Source organism: Abramis brama (genome assembly GCF_963993115.1).
Source record: "Abramis brama genome assembly, chromosome: 15".
In the NCBI taxonomy this organism is placed as follows: domain Eukaryota; kingdom Metazoa; phylum Chordata; class Actinopteri; order Cypriniformes; family Leuciscidae; genus Abramis; species Abramis brama.
In genome coordinates, this window is record NC_139977.1 from 8783479 (window position 1) to 8806499 (window position 23021).

The 23021-nt window shown below is 38.5% G+C and overlaps 1 protein-coding gene across 3 annotated transcripts in view; it reads right to left on the reverse strand.

Moving 5' to 3' along the window:
• kif4 (kinesin family member 4) overlaps positions 1–21503 on the reverse strand; it is a 102117-nt gene extending 80614 nt beyond the window's left edge. Inside the window, exons 1-5 of one of the 3 annotated variants that reach the window (XM_084137533.1) lie at positions 21385–21503; positions 19309–19450; positions 19092–19206; positions 3395–3585; positions 3188–3277 (exon numbers count right to left, since the gene is read on the reverse strand). In XM_084137533.1, the coding sequence (XP_083993659.1) occupies positions 3188–3277; positions 3395–3585; positions 19092–19206; positions 19309–19431 (519 nt within the window). In that variant the 5' untranslated portion in view covers positions 19432–19450; positions 21385–21503. Of the gene's footprint in view, positions 1–3187; positions 3278–3394; positions 3586–19091; positions 19207–19308; positions 19451–21235 lie in introns of all 3 variants that reach the window. The other 2 variants (XM_084137532.1, XM_084137534.1) reach the window with 2 other exon arrangements.
• Between the last annotated feature and the right edge of the window lie 1518 nt (positions 21504–23021).

Below are 23021 nucleotides of genomic sequence, written 5' to 3' on the forward strand. Positions count from 1 at the left end.
CCTAATGTTTAATATTTTTTTAAGTGCAATTTTGTTTACATCCATTTATTGTTTTTGGTATTTATTCAAGTGAATTTTTTTGTTAACAGACACTGAGAGTCCATTGCTTTTATTGTTTTTGGTTGTTTTGTTCATTTTTTGTGGATATTTAAAAGGTTTTCCGTTTTCAATGTTTAATATTCTTTAGAAATAAAAGTTTATAGATCTTTGAAAAGGTGTACCTGCATTATTATGCCATTATCATTATATTAGATGAAAATGGTCTCAGAACGACAATATTATCGTTTATCGCAATAATTTCTTGGACAATTTATCGTCCAGAAAAATTTGTTAATTTACATCTGAAAAGGATGCGCTTTGTGCATTCTCTGACATTATATTTATGTATTTAATTAATATTGAGTATCAATTGATGTTAAACAAAACGGTGTGTTATTTTCTCTGGCAACTAAACTTCCAAAAAAAAAAAACACAACTTCCAAAGCAAAGCCATTGTGCGTTCTCTCCGCAGCTTTTCCACACAGATTTTGAGAACTGGCCAGCTAAAAAAAAAATAGGCCAAAGAAGTAGACTAACGGCTAGTGTCCGGGAGATGCAAGGTACGTTCATATTTATAAATAAACATAACTGATTTTGTCTACACCTAAATACATTTCCTAATAATAACAGTGATTAAGCCCAAATGTGGGTGGGGGTTATAAACACTATGTATATATATTTTTTTTTTTTGCCCGAATGGTCTCCACTCTATGCATTTTGTAATAATACAGCAAAAAAAATTAACTGACCGTATTTGCAAGAAAATAAGTCGCATGCACATGAGTGCAAGTCACACCGGATCATGTTGAGAGAGAAACAAAAAAAATGCAAAAAAAAAAAATTCAAATGAGAATTAAAAAAAAAAAAACATTTTAATATTAGCCTATTCCGCAATAGTGTAAAAGACCTGTAAATAAAATACAACATTTACATGATAAACACTATTAACGTATGCTATGTGTTGCCTATTTTACTTTCCCTTACTGTATGACAAATGAATGCAGAAAACAACAAGAATGAAAAATAAGTAGCCATGTATAATAAAATAACATAGGCTACATAGAATATAAAAATAGCCTATACTGTGCCCTTTATTACAAACAACATTTAGCCTATTTTAAACGCCAAGCCTAAACAAATTTATTTAAATCGAAACGGTCGCGCATCTCTCATTCAGTCAAAAGTTTTCATATTTGCAATGTAACATCTGCTAACTATTAATATAAAGAAGGCTTCCTTCATACTTAAAATATGACAATGACATATTTTGTAGTAATTTTGAATACACAAATAAAAATATACATTTTACTGTTTCATATTGTCATATTTTAAGCTCCATAACATAGTGGGCAACTGGAAATAGCACAGCATATTTTAAAATGAAGGATTAAAGTTTTTCGATCGCGTCTCCTGTGAAGTTGATCTTCTGTTTGCATTCACTCACTTTGCACGGACCGACCGTCACTCGCAGTAACACGTTTATGCAGGCTACAAATGCACACACAAGATATCACAGCTGGATTCGGTTAAATCTGCAAGGTTTGTGAAATTAAATGTTTATTAGATATGCAGAGATTTGTTTAAATGATGTAGATGCGCATTTGCCGAAAGTTGACAGTAAATGAGAAAGTATTTTAGCCTAATTGTTTGCCTTTTCTGTAACAAATAATATAAAAGCAACACTTTACTTTTTCGCATACCATTTACTTTTTGTTTATCAGTTCTGTCTAACAAAGTATTAGATATGACTGACAGTGAGCGCTGTGTGATCAGGCGCTGCTGTTCTCTTCTCAGGCACTGGTGTTCTCAGCGCCGCCCATCAAAATAAAAGTCTGGAGCGCCGTCAAAATAAAAGTCCCGCTTCCAACACATCGGCCAATCAGAAAAACTTTTCGGCCTATGCCGATATTTTAAAACAGCCAAATATCGGCCTTGGCGATATATAGGTCAATCACTAGTGAATAGTGATTACCTATTATTACAGGACGTGTGCAAGTCAAGAAGTTCCATGAACGCAAACATCCAAAGCGAGCACTTTTTTCATCCCTAAAAATGTTCTCTAGCAATACATTTAAAAATTACAAATGCAGTGAAACTACAGGTATCCGGTTATATGGTATCGGCGAGTACCAAAAATAAAAGTATCGGTATCGGACTCGCTCTGGAAAAAGTGGCATCGGTGCATCCCTAATTAAAAGAGTTTAATTATCCTTCTCAACAAGAATTAAGTGAGAGTCAACTTGTGTCCTGTAACAGGGAATTTTATAGACCTTTGTTGGGAGAGTGAGTTTGCTGGATTATTCATAAAATATAATGAATAATTTGTGTGTGTCTGATTGGTCCAGATGCTACACGGCTAAGAAAATCGCAATCAGTGAATCTCTGCTACCCCCTTTTTAGGGGGATTTTGAACAGGGCATGGAGTTTGAACATTAGGTTCAACCTTCATAGCATATTTCAGTCGTAATGGGCTTTTTTCAAATCTACCAATATTTGCTTGTATTGCAGCAACTTTTTACATTGACTATTATTTAACTAATGCATTAACTATTGGTAATACTTGAGAAAGGCTACAGAAGTCTAAAACAATCTCTGGGTAAGGTAGTCAAAACATGTAACCACATCAGATCTGTCCTGAATGTGACCTATACACCATCAAGACTACTACCTTACTTATATCATGCCACTTAGCACTTTCATAAGGCATCCCATGTAAAAATGTAAAGCTTGCAAAATACTTCGTTTCAGGCCATCAACAGGGCTGAAATACTAAATTCCAATTTTTCACTTTCCAAAATTCTAATCAAATTCTAAAATACTTAGATTGGAAAATAAGGAAATCAGTATTAATATGAAAGGGGGGGGGGGGGGATCAAATCACATTTCACCTAAGGTGAAATAAGAGGGTAGGGTCTCAATGAAAGTGGTCACAGGAAATGTATTTGAAACACATTAATACCATGGGGAAACAGTGATGATTCTCAGCTGATCAAATCCGAAAAATATCTTATTACAACTGGGAACAGGGCCAAAGGTTTTAAACAGCATGAGGGTGAGCAAGATCAAGTAAATGGGGTCAATTGTAAGTTCATGCTCCTACTACAAAAATACTTTGTGGTTCTGCATGGTTATATATTGTAAAACTCACTTTGATGCCTTCTTTAGGATCCTCTCTGATACTGATGACGGGTTTGTCCTTTGACGTGCACAGCAGGTCCAGTATCTCTTCATTGTAAATCTAAGATTTAAATAAAAAGTTTTTTTAAAAACACACCCTTGAGTTACACAAAATAAGTATTGACTTCATTCGTAAATTAAATCCATAAAGGAGGACAACATGCTATGCAAGCTATACCTCAAGGTAAGATACAGTAAGAAGAAATTCACAGTCTTCACATTTAGACTTTTCCTGATAGATTCTTCGTATCACGCGCGGGATGACTCCAACCGTAGGCTCGTTCTCTTGTTGAGATGTGTACGTGCCGCCCATAGAGAACGTCTTCCCTGACCCTGTCTGTCCATAGGCCAGAACAGTGGCATGATAACCTGTGATTGCAAACAATGAACATTAATTTACATTGAAGTTATTTGATGTTAACCATGCCTTGGGTCTTAGCATCAGATGGCATAAACTTGGACCTCACAACACGTTTGCGAAGTCTGATAAAAAAAATAAAATAAATAAAAAAAAACCTATACTGGCTGAGGTTAATGCAACTTTCAATCCCCCAATCAACTCCCCTGTTCCTCGAGATCTACCTACCTGCAGAGCTCAGATCCAACCCTGATCCAACACACCTCTCTGTAATTATCAAGTGCTCCTGAAGATCTTAATTAGCTGGTTCAGCTATGTTTGATCAGGGTTGGAGTTGAACATTGCATGAAGGTATATCTCCAGGAACAGAACTGGGCACCCTGATTTAAAGGGGTAGGTCTGCAAAAAAAATTTAAGAATACTAGAAACCAAACAGTTTTGGTTACTACAGACTACCATTGTATGGACAAAAAAGAAAAGCATCAAAGAAAATATGTTCCACAGAATAAAGAATATCACAGGTTGGAAACAACATTGTTGTTGTTCAGAAGCCCAGTCGTGCCCAACTCTTTGCGACCCCATGAAGTAAAGCATGCCAGGCCTCCTGTCTTCCACTATCTCCTTTAGTCTGCTCAATTTAATGTTCACTGCATCAATGACACTAACCATCTCATCCTCTGCCTTCCCCTTCTCCCTTTGCCTTCAATCAATCCCAGCAATATTTAAGTATTTATTTATTTATTTTCCTACCTACAGTAGGAACCTATTTCAAGGTTTGCGTTCTTGATCCACCAGGCACTGTTGTTGTGCGAATAAGCAGGCCAGAGCGCCTTAAGGGTTTTCTATTAGAACGGTGTCGTGTAAGTTAATAACCAATGATCTTTGAAGTGAATCAATCAAAACTAACTTTAGCTGGACAATAACTTAATTCTAGAGCTGCTTTAAAGCCTAAACAATCTCTGTTACTTAAATGTCATATTATCACTGTAAAGCTGCTTTGAAATAGTCCATAGTGTTAAAAGCGCTATATAAATGAAGGTGACTTGACTTTATTTGCATTGATCAACTAAAAAAAGCCCCCAATCAACATTTATCCACTCGGCTTAAAGTCCAAACAGGGGGCCAATGTTTCGTAAAAAACTGAAACTTCCCCGGGCGCGCCATTGATTAGCAGACCATCACCTGCTGTTAGCATTCCATTGACTCCCATTCATTTTGCCGTCACTTTGACAGCGAATAACTTTACATCTGAGGCATTTAAAGACTCCATTTGTCCATTATTTATTTCTAAAGAAACACGAAAATGTATAAAATGCTCCATTACCTTGTATCTTACGTTAAGCTTGTCAAGCTCAGTTTGAGACTGCGCAGTACGGTCGACCATCAGGAAGTGATTGCTTCTAATTGACTTCACTTTTCTCCGTTGAATCCAATGGGGGTCGCTGTGTCCATTTATTTTACTGTCTTAAGGCGCGAGCTCACTAGAGCAGATGCGTTTACTCTGATCGGTCTCGGTCACGAGATCCAGTGAGAAGTACTTGAATTCAGCGAAGAACACAAATGTCTCAGTGATTTAAACCAGTTTAAAGGCAGATGAAACAGCGCTGACAAACAGGAGAAACACTGTGCGCAACGATACAGTCAGAACAGGGGCGTAGCCACGGGTGTGCCGGTGCCACCCACAGAGGCAGCTGGCACACCTAAAAATGGATGCAGAATTATTTTTTATAGTCTCAATAAATGTTTTACTAAACTTGGGCTATTGTTGTTTACTTAGAATATATATATTTTTTTAATTCCGACAGAACAACATAAATCAGCCGGTTTTAGAAAAAACTCTGCGCTTCTACCTCCACCTGGAGCCTGTTATTTGTTTTGCAAAAATCCACCGCTCCCGGTTCTTCTGGTCCAATCAGCGTAGGGCTGTGTGAGATCTGACTGTCAATCTCAGTTAGTGCACACGCCACAGATCCCCCCCTCCCCTCTCGCGCACATTACAATATCACAAGCACACGCCTGAAGTTTGCAGGTGTGTTGGATTGTACGAAGCGTGATGGCGGAGAGAAAATCTACTAACAAGCTTCCAATTCCTCGGTTAACAACCAGAGCTAGGAGGTCCAAAACAACCAAGGAAAAGAAAATTATGCTTCAATGCTGAAGAGACGGGCGCGTTCACAGAAAATCTAGTGCACACGCACTGACGAGCACAAACTCGATGGGAGGGTGCTCGGTGGTAGAGGGGGAGGGGCATGAGAGTTGTAAATATAAAAAATTTTGGCTAAGTCCCCTCAATCTGCCAGTAATACAGGAAAAATGCAGGAAAATGTGAATAACTGTGTTGTAGGTTGATTTGAGGTGTGCCCCTACATTTTCTGCTTGTGCTCCTAAAATTCTCAGTATGGGGCTACAGTGCTTCTAGAAAAAGTTAGTCTGGAGCCCTGAAAGTTGAAGAGTTAATGTAATGTTAGATTGATTTATACATAATCTTTTGTGGTAGTTAACCTATCATCCACACCTGCAAAGTTGGTTAATTAAACAAAAGCAATAATTAAGTAATAGTTAGTTAATCGTTTGCACAATATGAGGTACATTTAAGCATCTGAAACCTTATCAGTTTGACAATTTTGTCTTGCAAAGTGCCATGTAAAAATCTAACTTTACTTATTTTCCTATATTGATTTTTTTTTTTTTTTATATATACTCCTTAAGAGATACAGTTTTTATTTTACTAAGCTCTTAATGATTTTTGTCATATCTTGGAATATCTATATATATACACTTTTTTCCAGGAAAATTAATAGCTTAGTCAATTCATGTGTACAAAATTTAATTCTTGACTCTGCATTGCACTTATGAAATTTTATTTTATTTTATTTTATTTTATTTTATTTTATTTTATTTTATTTTATTTTATATATATATATATATATATATATATATATATATATATATATATATATATATATATATATATATATATATATATACTTTTTTTTTATATAACTTTTTCTACATTGTATTTTATAATAGTACATTCTCAATAAAATATAGGTCACAGTAGCCTATATACCTTGCTTAGCATATGCCACTCATGCAAAATTACATGAACCAGACTTCAATCTTAATGTGCAGACAGCTGGACCTAGTTGCGCATTTCGGATGGGAATTTATAGGCCGGGAGCCAGGTCCACTCCTCAGGATGTTTTTGCTACCTTTTTTTCACTATTATTTCCTATTATCTTATACCTTGGGCCATCACAAGTTGATAATGACCACCCCCAACTCGGCCCCGTTTGGTCTCAGGGGCCAAAAAACACCCTTTTTGGGAAAAGCTTTTGGCGGAATGATGTAATTGTGAATATTAAGGTACTGCAGCTACATAAATGGCCATATAACCCTAAAATTTTGCATGGTGTATCCTGACACATAGGGGACACATAGCAGAAAAAGATTCTGGGGATTGCTGCCTTTTTGCTGTCAAATATCACCCTCAACATACCCCAAAAGACAAAAAAATGTCTGTCCGCCTGACACATTGTCATCAAAAGTGATCATTTTCAAGCATTTTATTATACATATCACTGCCTCAAATGTACATGAAAAACTTCCCAAGTTTATAAGCTTCAATTTAAGTCCAAGATGACCTTTCTATCTAGAGGATTATAGCTGGTATAACCAAAGTTCTCCACTGTACCTCAAATCGGAGAAAACAGAACTTTCAAGCATTACCATTCCATATGGGTTCCATAAGTCCACAAAGTCCTCGCAACACAAGGAATAAAGATGACTCTAGTGTGCAGTCTGTTATCAAAAAGCCAACCTTCAATAGAGTAAACGTTAGTAACCTTCTGTACAGGTAAACATTCTTTACAGCCAAATGGTGAAACTAAAATACAGCTCAAACATCAAATAGAAAACAGTTATTTGGTTTTTAGATCTTTTTGCTGCTTATCCATGCTGTACTTCGACTACTGGTCATGTTAGTGTATTGTATTAGTGTAGAATATAAACTCTCAATCATCATGTTCCTCCTCTTCCTCATTTTCATCTATATTCGTATAGATTTCATCAGTCAAATCATCATCTGTTTCATGCTCTCCATGATGGTGACCTCAAACGAAAACATTTTCAATAAGACATCAACATCTATACCTCTGTTAATTCTCAATAAAAATTTCTGTAGACGTGTGACAGAAAATAAAGTCAGTCTGGTTCGTAATATAGTAATATTTATATTCTACACTAATACAATACACTAACATGACCAGTCGTCGAAGTACACCATGGATAAGCAGCAAAAAAATCTAAGAACGAAATAAATGTTTTCTATTTTACATTTGAGCTGTATTTTAGTTCCCTTATCGGTCGGTCACTCTCTACATACATCGTGACCCGACTGATAGGAATCTCGCTATAGAGGCCAATCTACTTCAAGTGAAACTAAAACGAGCCAATACACATTGGCATGCAATCATTTGCCTTAGCTGTTCAGCCCCGCAGGGCGGGAATATAATGAGCAGAAGGTGCGATTGCATTTCAGTTTTTTGCTTCGGAGCCAAGCACTTCAATGTGTTCTACATATCTTCAAGGAGATTGTGAAACTGAGCGATAGTTGTTGAAGCAGTTTAGAAAAATAGGCAGAAGATGATGCATGTGGTAGGGATTTTTTTAATGATAGTAAAAGCATAGTCCATATTAATACGTTAAGACTGCTCCTCTAAACAATTCCCAATCTAGATTAGTCTGTAGGCCTAACTGTTGATTATTAACTGGGGTGATATTAAATCATGAATATGAAAACTGATATGTTTTTATGGTCTTGGTCTCGACTCCTAAAGACTCGGTCTCGACTCGGACTTGCTTCCTCAAAGACTCGGTCTTGACTCGGACTCGACTGAATTTGAAAACCAACGGACTCTGTCTTGACTCGGACTCGACCCTTCAAAGACTCGGTCTTGACTCGGACTCGGCATAGACGGTCTCGTCCCCATCACTACTGAGCGAGCTTCTTCTTCGGACCTCTCCACACTGGTGCGGGTGACACAGCACAGCAGCGTGAGCTGTCTTTTTTCTCTCTCTTTCTTTTCTTTTTCTTTTTGTTTTGACTTGAGCAAACAAAAGCTGTTCTCACAGCTGGTAAGGTGCGCTTGAGAGCACTCAAAGGCCGTTTTCACAGCTGGTAAGACTTGTGAGTGGAGATCGCAGTCCTACTGGCGAAGGATGCGATAGAGCGGTCCCTCCAGCCAATATGAAGTCAGGGCACTACAGTCCCTACTTCATTGTACCCAAGAAAGGTGGTGGGTTCAAAATGCTCACGCAGAAACGCATTTTCAAATGCATCCGTCCCCAAGATTGGTTTGCAGCGATCGACCTGAAGGACGCGTACTTTCATGCCTTGATTCTTCCTTGACACAGGCCATTTCTGTGCTTTGCGTTGGAGGGTCGAGCATATCAGTACAAGGTCCTGCCCTTCGGGCTGTCCCTGTCTCCCCGTGTCTTCACGAAAGTCACGGAGGGGGCCCTTGTTCCCATGAGAGAACAGGACGTGCGCATCACGGCACTCACCGGGTGACAATCACACCGGCGTGCCGCCAGACCTTCAGCCCGTGGTCAGACCCCTCGTTCCTGCGGGCAGGAGTCCCCTTGGAATAGGTGTCCAGGCATGCTGTGGTGTTCACAGACGCCTCTGCCACCGGCTGGGGTGCAACGTACAACGGGCATGCAGTGTCAGGGGTGTGGACGGGCCCTCAACTGCATTGGCACATCAACTGCCTCGAGTTGCTAGCAGTACGTCTCGCTCTGAGCCACTTAAAGAGGCCGCTACAGGACAGAGACGTGCTGGTCTATATGGACAACACTGCAACCATTGCGTACATCAACCGACAAGGTGGTCTACGCTCTCGTCGCATGTCGCAACTCGCCCGCCATCTCCTCCTCTGGAGTCAGAAGCATCTGAGGTCACTTCGAGCCATGTATGTCCCCGGTGTGCTCAACCGTGTGGCCGACGAGCTATCACGAGCTGTGCTCCCGGGAGAATGGCGACTCCACCCCCAGGCAGTTCAGCTGATCTGGAGAGAGTTCGGGGAGGCTCAGGTAGACCTCCCACTGCCAGCTGTTTTACTCCCTGACTGAGGGAACACTCGGTACGGATGCACTGGCACACAGCTGGCCCGGGGCCTCTGCAAATATGCGTTCCCCCCAGTGAGCCTACTTACACAGGCCCTGTGCAAAGTCAGGGAGGACGAGGAGCAGGTCCTTCTGGTGGCCCCCTATTGGCCCACCCAGACCTGGTTCCCAGAACTCATGCTCCTCGTGACAGTCCCTCCCTGGCCTATTCCTCTGAGGAAGGACCTTCTGACTCAGAGATGGGGCACCCTATGGCACCCACGTCCAGACCTCTGGAAACTCCATCTCTGGTTCTAGGTGACTTACCACCAGAGGTACTTAACACCATCACTTCTGCACAGTCGCCGCCAACGAGACGTGTGCCTTGAAGTGGAACCTGTTCGTCGAGTGGTTTTCTTCTCGCCGAGAGGACCCCCGAAGATGTTCGATAGGGTCCGTGCTTTCCTTCTTGCAGCAAGGGTTGGAGCGAAGGCTGTCTCCCTCCACCCTCAAAGTACATGCTGCCGCTATTTCAGATTATCACGACCACATAGATGGCAAATCAGTTGGAAAGCACGACCTGGTCGCCAGGTTCCTTAGGGGGGGCGAGACAGTTAAACCCTCCTCGTCTCCCCTCCATACCCTCTTGGGACCTTTCCCTGGTGCTTCAAGCTCTTCAGGATGCTCCTTTTGAGCCTTTGCAGTCAGCAGATTTAAAGCTTCTCTCCTTGAAGACTTTGCTGCTGATTGCACTGGCCTCTATCAAGAGGGTAGGGGGCCTGCAAGCATTTTCAGTCGACGAATCGTGCCTAGAGTTCGGGCCTGGTGACAACCATGTTGTACTGAGACCTCGGCCTGTCTATGCCCAAGGTTCCTACCACTCCCTTCAGAGATCAGGTGTTAGGCTGGGTTCCATATGTGTGACCCTACGGGGATTCCATTTGTGTATACTTCCACGGCTGCTCCTAATCGAAGCCCCGTGTCTTTCCCTTGGGCTAAGTTACCCAATATTCATATGCAGTACAACCTTCGGGCTAGTCCATATGTATTTTTCCACATAACTCCCTCGAAGAAAGTGGCTTCCGCAGCGTTCCCCTTCCATAGAAAGGGCACGCTTTCCCAGTGTTATCCAATAATCTCACTGTATGGGTTATCACGGAACAACAGTGACAGATTCGCTCTGTGTAAGCCAAATGGCGAAACGTCTCGGTTACATATGGTAACCCTCGTTCCCTGAGGGAGGGAACGGAGACGTACATCCCATCGTCACATCTGCTGCTGCCTGCCGAGGAGGCCAGCTTACCAGGCTTGGCTCCTCAGCAAAAAAGGAACTCACCTCGCACCTGCTGCTCATTATATACTGTACCTGCGCTGCGAGGCTGAACAGCCGATGCAAATGACTGCATGCCAATGTGTTTTGGCTCGTTTTAGTTTTACTCGAAGTAGATTGGCCTCTCTAGCGAGATTCCTATCAGTCGGTCACAACGTTCGTCTCCTTTCCCTCCCTCAGGGAACGAGGGTTACCATATGTAACCGAGACGTTTCGCCATTTGGCTGTAAAGAATGTTTACCTGTACAGAAGGTTACTAACGTTTGCTCTATTGAAGGTTGGCTTTTTGATAACAGACTGCACACTAGGGTCATCTTTATTCCTTGTGTTGCGAGGACTTTGTGGACTTTAATAAATCTCACATTTGGTTAATTGATTTTGTGTGAATGTACCCTATGTTGCACCCTGACCCCAGTCCACCTAGGGCAGCGCTATTCAATTCAATCATCTCCATCTGGCCCAAAGTCACTCCAACCTCCCTCCGCCTCTTCTCCTGGCGGTGTGGCTACATTTGGTTAGATATGCGAGTGGCCGTAGTGGCGCGTGCAGCTGTACGTCTATACGCACAGTGCGTACCATGAGCACTCCGACTAACCTGAGAAACGTTTTCAGTCCGAATATTTCAGCAGTTATTATGTGTGTCCTGTATTTCTGTCGACCTAACCAGCGATACCAATCATTTGTGAATGGTGCGAATCTTTTGTTCGATCTTTGGTTAAATTATTTCCTTTCCATGAATTGGCCAAATGCGCTTGCATAATGGTCTGAAACGATTCAGATTCGTTCGGACCGCCCTGTCACTGAATCATCTGAAGCTGTTTCTCGGTCAGTAACAACAAATATAGAACAAATAGCGCTGTTTTCAGTTTAGTTTCAGTTCAACTCGCAGTTTAGTTTACATTGAACTGCGCAGCACTGCCCAGTGGGTAACGGAACGCGAGCTTAAAGGAGTTGTGTTTACTCCCGGTGCTTGACACTATTATTAAACAGCATTGCAACATCCAGTGAGAAGTTGTTCAATTCGACACACCTTTGTTACAAACCACAACTCACTCAATGATTTAACTAGTTTTAAATCTGATGAAGCAGCCTCAACATTCCCAACATGACTGATGAGGTAAACAGCAGAAACATTGTGCCATGAACAAAGTTAGAAGACTTTAAATCCCCTAATCACCAGCTTTACAAACATTTACCATGAATGTACTGTAGTAATTTACTATGGTTTGGGCAGAAATGTGGAATATTTATACTGAATACTATCTTATAGTCATTTATATTGCAGTGGATTAATTAGGTGGGTAGAGGAATATACAATTCATTTTGTGTATAGTTTTTACCTGTGTTTAGGCATTTTGTTATACAGTGGTAGTGAGTGAGTAGCCATGCATGGTTTTACCTGTTTTTATCAAGTATCACTGTCAGAATATTTTCATTTAAGCCTATAATAATTATTAATAAAATAATTCTTACCAAAGCTATGATCTTGTATAATTCATATTTTTGTACATAGCTGTCAATAAGTTATTTATTAAAGACTCATAAATCTGCATAATGTTGGGTACCACATTTCCAAGTAAATACAATACTTTTTTAGGTTTACTTTAGCTTATTTATTGATACTGTTATGTTTCAATAAGTAATAAATAATGTTTCAATACATAAGCTAAACCCACCGGCCCTCCTCAACATTACTCACTTTTCATGCAATTCACTTCATATAGTATAGCAGTACATAAGTCAAGTCTCAACTCTTGTTTAAGACATGCAAAAAATATGCTTAATCCAATATGGAATGGTAATGCTTGAAAGTTCTGTTTTCTCCGATTTGAGGTACAGTGGAGAACTTTGGTTATACCAGCTATAATCCTCTAGATAGAAAGGTCATCTTGGACTTAAATTGAAGCTTATAAACTTGGGAAGTTTTTCATGTACATTTGAGGCAGTGATATGTATAATAAAATGCTTGAAAATGATCACTTTTGATAACAATGTATCAGGCGGACAGACATTTTTTTGTCTTTTGGGGTATGTTGAGGGTGATATTTGACAGCAAAAAGGCAGAAATACCCAGAATCTTTTTCTGCTAGTTTCCCCTATGTGTCAGGATACACCATGCAAAATTTTAGGGTTATATGGCCATTTATGTAGCTGCAGTACCTTAATATTCACAATTACATCATTCCGCCAAAAGCTTTTCCCAAAAAGGGTGTTTTTTGGCCCCTGAGACCAAACGGGGCCGAGTTGGGGGTGCTCATTATCAACTTGTGATGGCCCAAGGTATAAGATAATAGGAAATAATAGTGAAAAAAAGGTAGCAAAAAACATCCTGAGGAGTGGACCTGGCTCCCGGCCTATTACAGCTTATACAAACAAATTAATAGATAGGTGTTCAACCGTCCTGTCGTTATACATCGCAGTGAATACTATCGTAAATTCGATTTTGAAGCAAGCAGGAATTAACTGACCATACACAGCACAGAGGCTTTGAAACTCATGTTTCAAAAGGAAAGACAAATTCCTATGAGGGAGGCCCATTTGAACAATGGAGTGTAATGCATAATATTCCCAAATAAATCATTTACAACCTACACGTATTTGTTTTCTTTCCAACCTCTTTGCTTCATGCGAGAGATGCGGCCGAGTAAGTGATCCAACGACATCGTGTATATATCTATGCACCAGTCTGCGTACACGTCAGATCAGATCACTTGGACGTGGCTGTGTATAAGAGGTAAAAACGATATAAATACTGTTCGTTTTCTCACACAAACTGCTCGTTTCGTGTCTTAGGCCAATGTGTACTTACGATGGGGAATTGTTTAATTTGGACGACGGGGAATTGTTTTAGTTTGGACTCTGTGCATGCTCTTTGAGACAGTGACCATAGACCTGCATTATATGACTGACAGACAAGAACGGTTTGACCTAAAAATATCAAAATTGAAACTACTGCGGAAAAAAAGACACCTACATCTTGGATGCCCTTGAGGTAAGCTAAAACATACCAAAATTTAATTTCAAAGTGAACAATCCCTTTAAAGCAGAACAACTCATGTGCCGCTCCCAATTATAAGGGACTTTCTTTATTAAAGGATTAGTTCGCTTCAAAACGAAAATTCTGTCATCATTTACTCACCCTCAAGTTGTTTCAAAACTTTATGAATTTCTTTCTTCTGCTGAACACAAAAGATTTTATTTTGAAGAATGTCGGTAACCAAACAGTTGATGGACCCTATTGACTTCCATAGTATTTTTTTCCTACTATGGAAGTCAATGGGGTCCATCAACTGTCTGATTACCGACATTCTTAATGTCTTCAAACAAATTGAGGGTGAGTAGACTTTCATAATTTTCATTTTGAAAATTATAATGCTTGGATAACACACTTACGTGTGTCCTATTAAAAATACTGACTAGTGCGGTGGCTTGGATATACATAAACCTACTAACTTCCATTGCCATGAATGGAAACACTCATTTCGCAAAACTTTTGCAACATTTTGAAAATATTGCAAAAGTTTTGCACAAATCTGTAATGAAAACTCGCCTACAGTTGTCTTCGTTAAAAATAGTGAGACTAAATTATATTACCAGTGCTGATGCCGCTCTTTCTCCCATTACGGTCTTTGATCATGAAATTAGCTGAAAACGAAAGTTTAAGTGGCGCACGTTCATTGCGTTTTACTGTGAATTAAGAATTGTGTTAAATCAATCAACACATTAAAGGGTCATGAAACCCTAAACCAAATTTTCTGAGATTTTAACAGAGTTATGAGTGTTGAACATCACCGAAGGCAATCTTACCATCCATTAGTTTTGATTGTTGGAGAAAACTAGTTAATTTTAACCTATTTTCAACTTCCGGGTTTAAATTCGTCTTTGTGTCAACGTCACAGGATGTGATGTTTTCTTGTACTATAGTACAAGAACTATAGTCAAGTTAAACTTGACTTGACTAGTCTCATTATTATTCATGAGACTGCGTATCCTTATCCTATAAGAAGACACCTTGCTTAATTATTCATGTCAGCACACATTGATTGACAGGCACTTCAAACAGTGAGATTGCATACAGTAAGTGAGATCTATTAATAGAACAAATTGAATACGGGTGTTTGTTTTGGCTTTGTAAGAGTTTCTGCATCACATAAGTTCTCTTCAATAGATCCTGAGTCTTCGACACAAACCCGATTCATGCACACTGTGAGTGTAACCGGTCTTTACAGCACTTTATCCGACCAAATGGCATGTATACCGCAGTAAAATAAGTCTCAAAAGTTATCAGATGCAACAGCGAGTTCATATAAATTTTCGATGCAGAGAACAAATGCAAATGGCTGTGCATATATTCGTGCATTAAATTAGCCATCACAGGATGCGTGTACAATACCATATGTGTAATTTACACTGAGCTAACAAAACCATGGGTATATTGTGTTGCGTGTAATGGTAATATGAAGCGTGCATTTATGGGAAGCTTTGATGCTTTTAATGAGCGAAATAAAACAGAACTCTCTCCTCTTCCCGGCGGGTAACGGTACACAAAACTGACACCTCGGTTTTGACGTCACGGTTCGGTGTAGAAGGGGGGAGAAAACTAAACAGAAAATTGCTTTTTTATAAACAGTGGTTTACTAAACAAATTGTGTCTCTGTCTTTAAATGAATTCAGTTATAATTAAAAGTTTAAGGATAAAAAAAATATATATCTCTGCTAATGCTGTAAACTGAGCCCTTACTTGCACATTATTATAATATTAAAGCTTAACAACAGAACTATTAGCCTAAATTCAGTTGCTATTTATTTTTAGATATAATAATCACCCAAATAACAAATTGTATGCTAACATGTAAACTGCACATAAGGCAGTTTTTGCATTAATTTCTAAATTTAAAAGGCCAATATTTTTTGCTTTAAAAATAGCAAAAATCACAATATCTATGTTATATATTTTTACGTTGTGTACTTACATTATCCCAATTGTTTTCAACAACTTTCAAACCAAGAGAAATTTGTAATTTAATTCGAAGACACGTCCCGTTTCTTTATTTCCGTTTTGTCGCCGTCAATGGCGTCATATCCGCGTTCTCCCTGGTTTCCGCTCGTACTGCCATAGCAACCAGAGCCCTCTGACTGTAACCAAGGACGACAGACGTGGACAACTGTGTAGTTCGTAATGACTATCTGCACACTGTTGTTGTTTCGTTCAAACATTATGGACCATGGCAAGCAGACTTTGGATAAAAAAGGAGAACTAAAACGAGAATCAATATCAGCGCGGTGTTTTCGAGATGCCGAGAGCTCCCATAGACAGTATATAAACGAGAGCTCCACGTCAGAGACTTCGACCGCTCCTACATGTACTTTATTAAACAGGTGAGCACATTTACATAAAACTAATCAATGTTATATAGCTCAACAATGATAAAATGTTAGAATATGATCTGTATGTTATTCTAATGTTGATCTAGCTTACTGCTAGTCTCATACAGACAAACTAACACATAACGTTACATTTCAACACATTTAAATGCAGTTTAGTGTGCTAGTGTAATGTTAGACCAAGTGAAACAGCGCTGCGTTACCTCACAAGTTTAATTTGTCTAATAAACTGACCTGCGAGTAGTAATTCTGCGTGTAGTTCGGTAGAATGAAATGTCCATATTCCTTTTATATCCGCGGGACTCGCGTCGCGTGTGGAGCTGATAGCTGTCTCTTAGCAATCCCGACCTGCTTCATATCACAATCATGATAAAAACATCTATGTATTTACTCATCCATAAACATTATTAGATCGGTCGGCTTAACGTTGACGACAAGATCCATAATTCTTAGCAAATGTTGCGTCATCAATCTACGCCTTTGTTATTGTAAGAGGTTAGCGACCCCTAGCGGCGAAAAAAATTACATATTGTACGTTTAATTGTAAAATTATGTTTTTACTCCAATTCGTTGTTGAAATATAATCATTTACACACTGGCAATCATTTTCATGACATTTTAAACATACATTATATCATCAAGACATCACTAACAAGTTAAGTAAAACATAATGAATATGTAGGCTAATATAGTGCTTAGCGAAAGAGTTAATTTCTCTGGCGAACTAACAAATGAGGTAAATGTAATGCAACGTGGGATATTGTTTACAAGCTGTTTTAGTGATATCTTTCACCATTAAAACACTGATTGAGCGATTACATGAGAAGTTTCAGTAAGTTGAACTGTAGCTTTCATTCACGTTTATTAGGAGGAGATAATGGCGTTCACTCGCACTGCTGCTTAATCTGAGGTGCTTATAGTGATCTGTCACGCCACATTAAAGGGACTGTATGTAGCTTTTTAGGTATTTTATTATCTAAAATCAATATTTTTATTAATAAATATGCCCTCAATGATGTACAAATACCTATGCCAATGATCAGACTAATCCTCGTAAACAAACAATTTATTATCTTTATATACATGGGACGGGTAGGTCCACGGAGGCTTCCATGTAGTTCCGCCATCTTGAAAAACTATAATAGCAGAGAGGGACAAAAAGTACTAGGCCAACGCGTTTCCACAACGCGTTTTCGTTCAGAGCCAGGCGTCACGTGACTGAAGTCAGCAGAAGCGGAGAAGCAGAGCAGAGAGAGGCGCTTGTCACTGCCGCGGCAAGTTTAAAAGGCTGCACTGTACGGTTATTTATACACCGTTCATTCATACATATGCTGAGTCACAGGATAAGGAGTCCTCGTCGTCGAAAAAGTCCAAAATAGACCGTAAAAGGAAACGTGACCGGAGATTACAAAAACAAGGGTTAATGTCGGGATAGCTAATGCAGGAGAAAGCTTTTAAAAGAACGCTGAAGTTGCCTGCTTTCTTATCGACAGGTAAGTCAATGTTACAGTCTTAATTACAAGCTTTCTTTTCATTACTTGGTTGTGTACTTTATTATATAGACAGAAGAACATTTATAGTAAAAGTAAAACAGGCTCTTTGATGAATAGCAGCTATTGAGTAAAGTAACATTAGAGAAGTTTTTTATTATATAGACAGAAAAATAATAATATAATATTTATATAATAAAAAACTATATAAGTTTTTTATTATATAGAGAAGTACTTTATTATATAGACAGAAGAACATTTATAGTAAAAGTTAAACAGGCTCTTTGATGAATAGCAGCTATTGAGTAAAGTAACATTAGAGAAGGCTCTGATGATGATGATCTAACAATGCACGTAGCCTACTTCAAAAAATATAACGAGTAAAGGCTTTATTACTACCTTAGTTAACGTTTTTCACAGTCAGTAATTCATACTGTAACATTCTTTTTTCGTTGTTTCAAGTTTCAGTTTGTTTTAAATAACAAACCTGTTCACCCGAAGAAAAACTCGGAAGTGCTATTATAAGACATCCTGTCATAGCTTTTTGGTACATAACGGCTACCGTAGATGCAACGCGCATTTGAAAAAGTGAGGCGCTGGAGAGCATTATTCGTTTGAATGCAAAATACAATTTCACCACTAGATGGGAGAAATTCCTACTTACAGTCCCTTTAAAGAGCGTCAAAACGGTATTTATTGTTTGAATTTCATGATAAAATGGATATAATTTGAAATGACACTGTTTATCGAAAGTGACAAAACAGAGCTTAATGCAATTATTGGTGGTTAATGGTGGTTAGGCTACAACGCTGTATTTGTCTTGTACACAGAAGACACACAAAAATTTGCAGGACGAATACGTGTACAGTTACACCCCTAATTAGGCTACTATTTAATCAAATGCCAGAGGAAAATTTCATTTTGTGACAATGTAAAGTGAGGTCAACCTCAACAAAGCCCCAACATACGGTTTGAATATCGTTACACCCCTAAAAAAAAAAAAAAAATCACTGAATACATACACACTGTACTGACTCAGTGTGCAAGCTATTGTCTCTCACAACTCTGTATTTTCAAAAAAGGAGATCATAAGTATTTCTGTGCTGGTGTCACCATTAAATTTGGTTGCACCAGCATGGTGTCAAGCCACTTCAGGCTGAAAAAAAATCAGAAATCCGCAAAATCCTAGTGGGACTGTTTTACAAACCTTTAAAAAGCCCAGACAATAAAGGAGACACAGCAGAGTTGAAAACTTCTTCCTGTTCTGTTGTGGGGTCAAACACATAATCATAGGTGAAAGCCTTGTCAACGCCAACAATGACCTGAAATGGGAAGGAAAAAAAGATTTCATGAATCTTTAAGTACTGACATGACCTTTTGATGCAAAAGAGTGAATGAAATAGGCAAGATCTCATGATACACACCTGAGGTTCACCAGGTACAAAATTAAGACAGCACTGACATCCTTCATTTATCTCTTTGGGAACCAGAGGCCGGCATCTCAGCGCAACCCTCACAGGAATGGCTCTCTCATCCTCCTTGGTCATGCTGGAAGAGCAAATAAGGCTGAAACACAAATGACAACCCAACTCACATATTGTCTCTTGCAAAGCCAGTGTGCACAGAGCAAGACCAGACCAGTTACATAGTTATTGCCATTATGTTAATACTGTGTCTAAGAATAATTAGTCTGACACCAAGACACCAAGGAAAGCCTGTTGCACTACGCAAGCTTAAAGTTGTCAAATTCACAATGCATTATGTGAAACATTTAGACTAGACATTGAACAACTTTAGACAAAACAGCTGACACTCGTCACAGCTTTCCTTTGTCAGAAAAGCTCTGTAAGGCACACTGACTGGGTTCAAAAAGGGTGAAAAAAAAAAAAAAATCAGGGATTTAGTGGATAACCAGAGTCCCCCAAAATTGCACCCTGCAATTCACCTCTTTCAATTGCATCATGAAACTAGAAACTACAATTCTTTAGTAATGGGTTAATCCAGGTCAGCGAGGGACATAGTTGAGCACTCGGAGTTTGACATCACTAATTGCCTGCATATTAACAAAACACTACGGTAGCCTTGTGGGTTGGAGGTGCTTAAATCCTAATGTGTTCCATCAATGGCTCCAACTACTTTTTGCAATAACATTAATAAAACCAAAGATTAAAGTTTGTATTTGAAGAAGTTAGTCAACAAAAAGCCACTTTTGTGAAACTAGTGCAGCTGACAGTTAATTGCGGTCTACAGCAACATGCAATGTAAAGTTAGTTTTATATTTAGTTACTTTTTCACCCAGTCTAAGTTTGTATGCAACTGACTAAAACTGCAGGTTTCTGCAGGTTTTATAATAGTAGATTTAAGACTTTTTAAAAGATCTTTTCAAGACCAAGTAACGAAAACAAAAAGGACTAAAGAGAAGGAAACACACGTCAATATGTTCTCTTTATGTCTAGGGAGCACACAATGAGTTGCATTAGCAACACTTCAAAGTTTCAAAATACAACCTCCTACCGACCATTATTTTTTAAATAAAATGTTATTATTTTAACAAAACAAAAAGCTTAAGACTTGAATACCTCTGCTCCGAACTATGAATATATAACTAACTGGAATATGGATATAGCTTTTACTTTACCTTTTTCTTTTTTGTCTTTGTTTTCCAGCAATTGTCTAAAGATTCTTAAATCTAGATACATTGAGAAGCAAAATGATTTAAGAGGAGTCTTGTTTTCTGTGAAATTTATGAAGTAAGTTTATGATTAAAACAAGAATAAGTATCTGCAAATAGGCTCAGAAAAAAGAAAAAATACCCAATTGATAGATATTGGTTTTAGTTTTAAGTGTAAACTCACTTAATTTTGTTCAATTTCTCAGAAAACAAGACTAACGTTACATATCTTTCTTTGCATCTTGATTTAAGTATGTTTATAGATACTTATTTAGAATTAGAAAACAAGGCAAAATACTGAATAAGATATTCATGTTTGCAACATTTAATGTCATCACTTTATAAAAGTAAGTCTTTCTGCTCTTTATTATTTAAAACATTTTTAAGGCCTTCATTTGTAGACGGGTTAATTAATACTTTTAGACCTTTTAAAGACAATCAGAATTTCTGCTTCAACTCAAAATCAGTCTTCAAGAAAAAAACATTAATGACTAACGTTAACTTGTTAGATTATGGTTTATCCAACAGGCCTAAGTCCTGATCTAGCCTACACTTAAAGCCATTAACATGTATCTTTATACACACTTTCTACATATAAAAATACATTTAAACTTAACAACACACGAACAAAATAAGGAGCTGATACAACAAACCGGGATGTTTAAAATGCATGTCATTACCTTCCGCCCTGTAACGTAACGTTAGTCTGTTGTTATCGGGCTCGAAGAGTAAAGCGTAACGTTAGTAAACGTTCCTTTTTACACAAACTTGACAACAGTTTCAAATAAAACAAGAAAAATGGTAATCTTAAATCGCCCTCGCGGGATACCGTTATCTTTTGTTAAGACAGACGTCCTTAACAGTTTCTGCCATTCAAATCCGAGCACAGCGTTAGCATCTCTGAAGAAAGACCCTGCCCGCCACTTTCAAATAACCTGCTCCGCCTCTGCCGTTATTACGTAGAGGTCGATCAATTCAGCTCCGCCCATAGACTGTCGTAAAAACTCTATTCCGTTTCTCCATAGGGAAATTGATTTTGAATGATAACTTATAAACCTTTAAAATACAGACATACTAAAGCCGTCAGCCCGCATTATTTCAGCCTACTTTTAAAACAATCGTGTTTAACAGCGGAATTCCTGATGAAAACTACATTACCCATGACGCTGTACAGAAAATTACACCAATCAGAGCTTATTTTAAGGTGATGATACACAGGGCAACTTTTTGAGCAATGTTGCTGGGCAATCTTGCCGAGCGATTGTTCCTTGGGCACTTTCACATTGAAAATGGGCAATACATTTCTATCTGGATAATTTAGATGGGTTGTGCGCCCTGTGTCTCATCTGGTTGCCCGTTGACGTCAACATTGCTCTGCAACATTGCTCAAAAAGTTGCCCTGTGTATCATCATCACCTTTACTGTCAGTGTCTGAATCAGAGTCAAAAAAAGCAACACGCTCCAAAGTAGCTCTTTAACTCCGCCCACTCACATGAAGCACTGCGAAAAATTCGATTATGCTGTTCGCAATGCTTCATGGGATTGTAGTTCTTTCCTCAGTAAAGCAGTGTTCAGGGTTGAGTCCATAGAGTTTAAGTCTAAAAAATAAAAATATGGTTGCTTAGGAAATTCTAAAAACTTCGTTTCTTTACATTTATGGTCGCTGTTTGTCTGCTCACATCTAATAGCCAATTAGTGCAATAATAAAATAGGCTACTGTTACCCTATTTGTATTTGTAGGCTATTTATTTGTTGGCATTGTAAAGTTTTTTTTAATAATGGCATAAATGAGAACAATACAATGAGACATATTAATTCAAAAGTACAAATAAAAAATTAACTCAAGTAAAATAGTAAAATAATTAAAACAACAGGGCCAGAGGACAATAACAAAATTATAATAGACAAAAGGAAAAGGATGCCACTTTATACAACATTATACCTGCTTACAATGTTAAGACAAATCATGTGCAAATTCATAAGTCAGCACTATTGCTGAGTATTTGCTCCTTAAAAGTCCAGTGAACCAAAGACTCAGTTTGAAATCAAAGGTGTTTCTGACATCACAAACTACCTCGTAACCAATCACGTCAATTTTCAGGTGGGCTTTAGCATATTATTGACTATGCTGCAAAGCAGGGGAGTCTCAAGAGAAGCCAGGTTATTCCGGTATATTTTCTGTTGATATAAAAAAATTAGGTAGGCTACATTTAGCAATATAGTGGGTGGATTATGTACTGTATATGATGTATATTACATTGAACTATGCTTTTCTCCACTGACGTTCTGATGTTCAAAGCATTTCTAAGGATGAGTGAGTGGAGGGGGCTAATTTTCATTTTCTAAATGAAGCAAGGGTGTAGAGTTACATTCAAGCTATTTTAAGGCATGAAGAAAAAAATTTCACTGGACTTTTTTTTTTAAATATGTCGTTTTGGTGATCAAAGATGAGTTTTAAGGGAGACC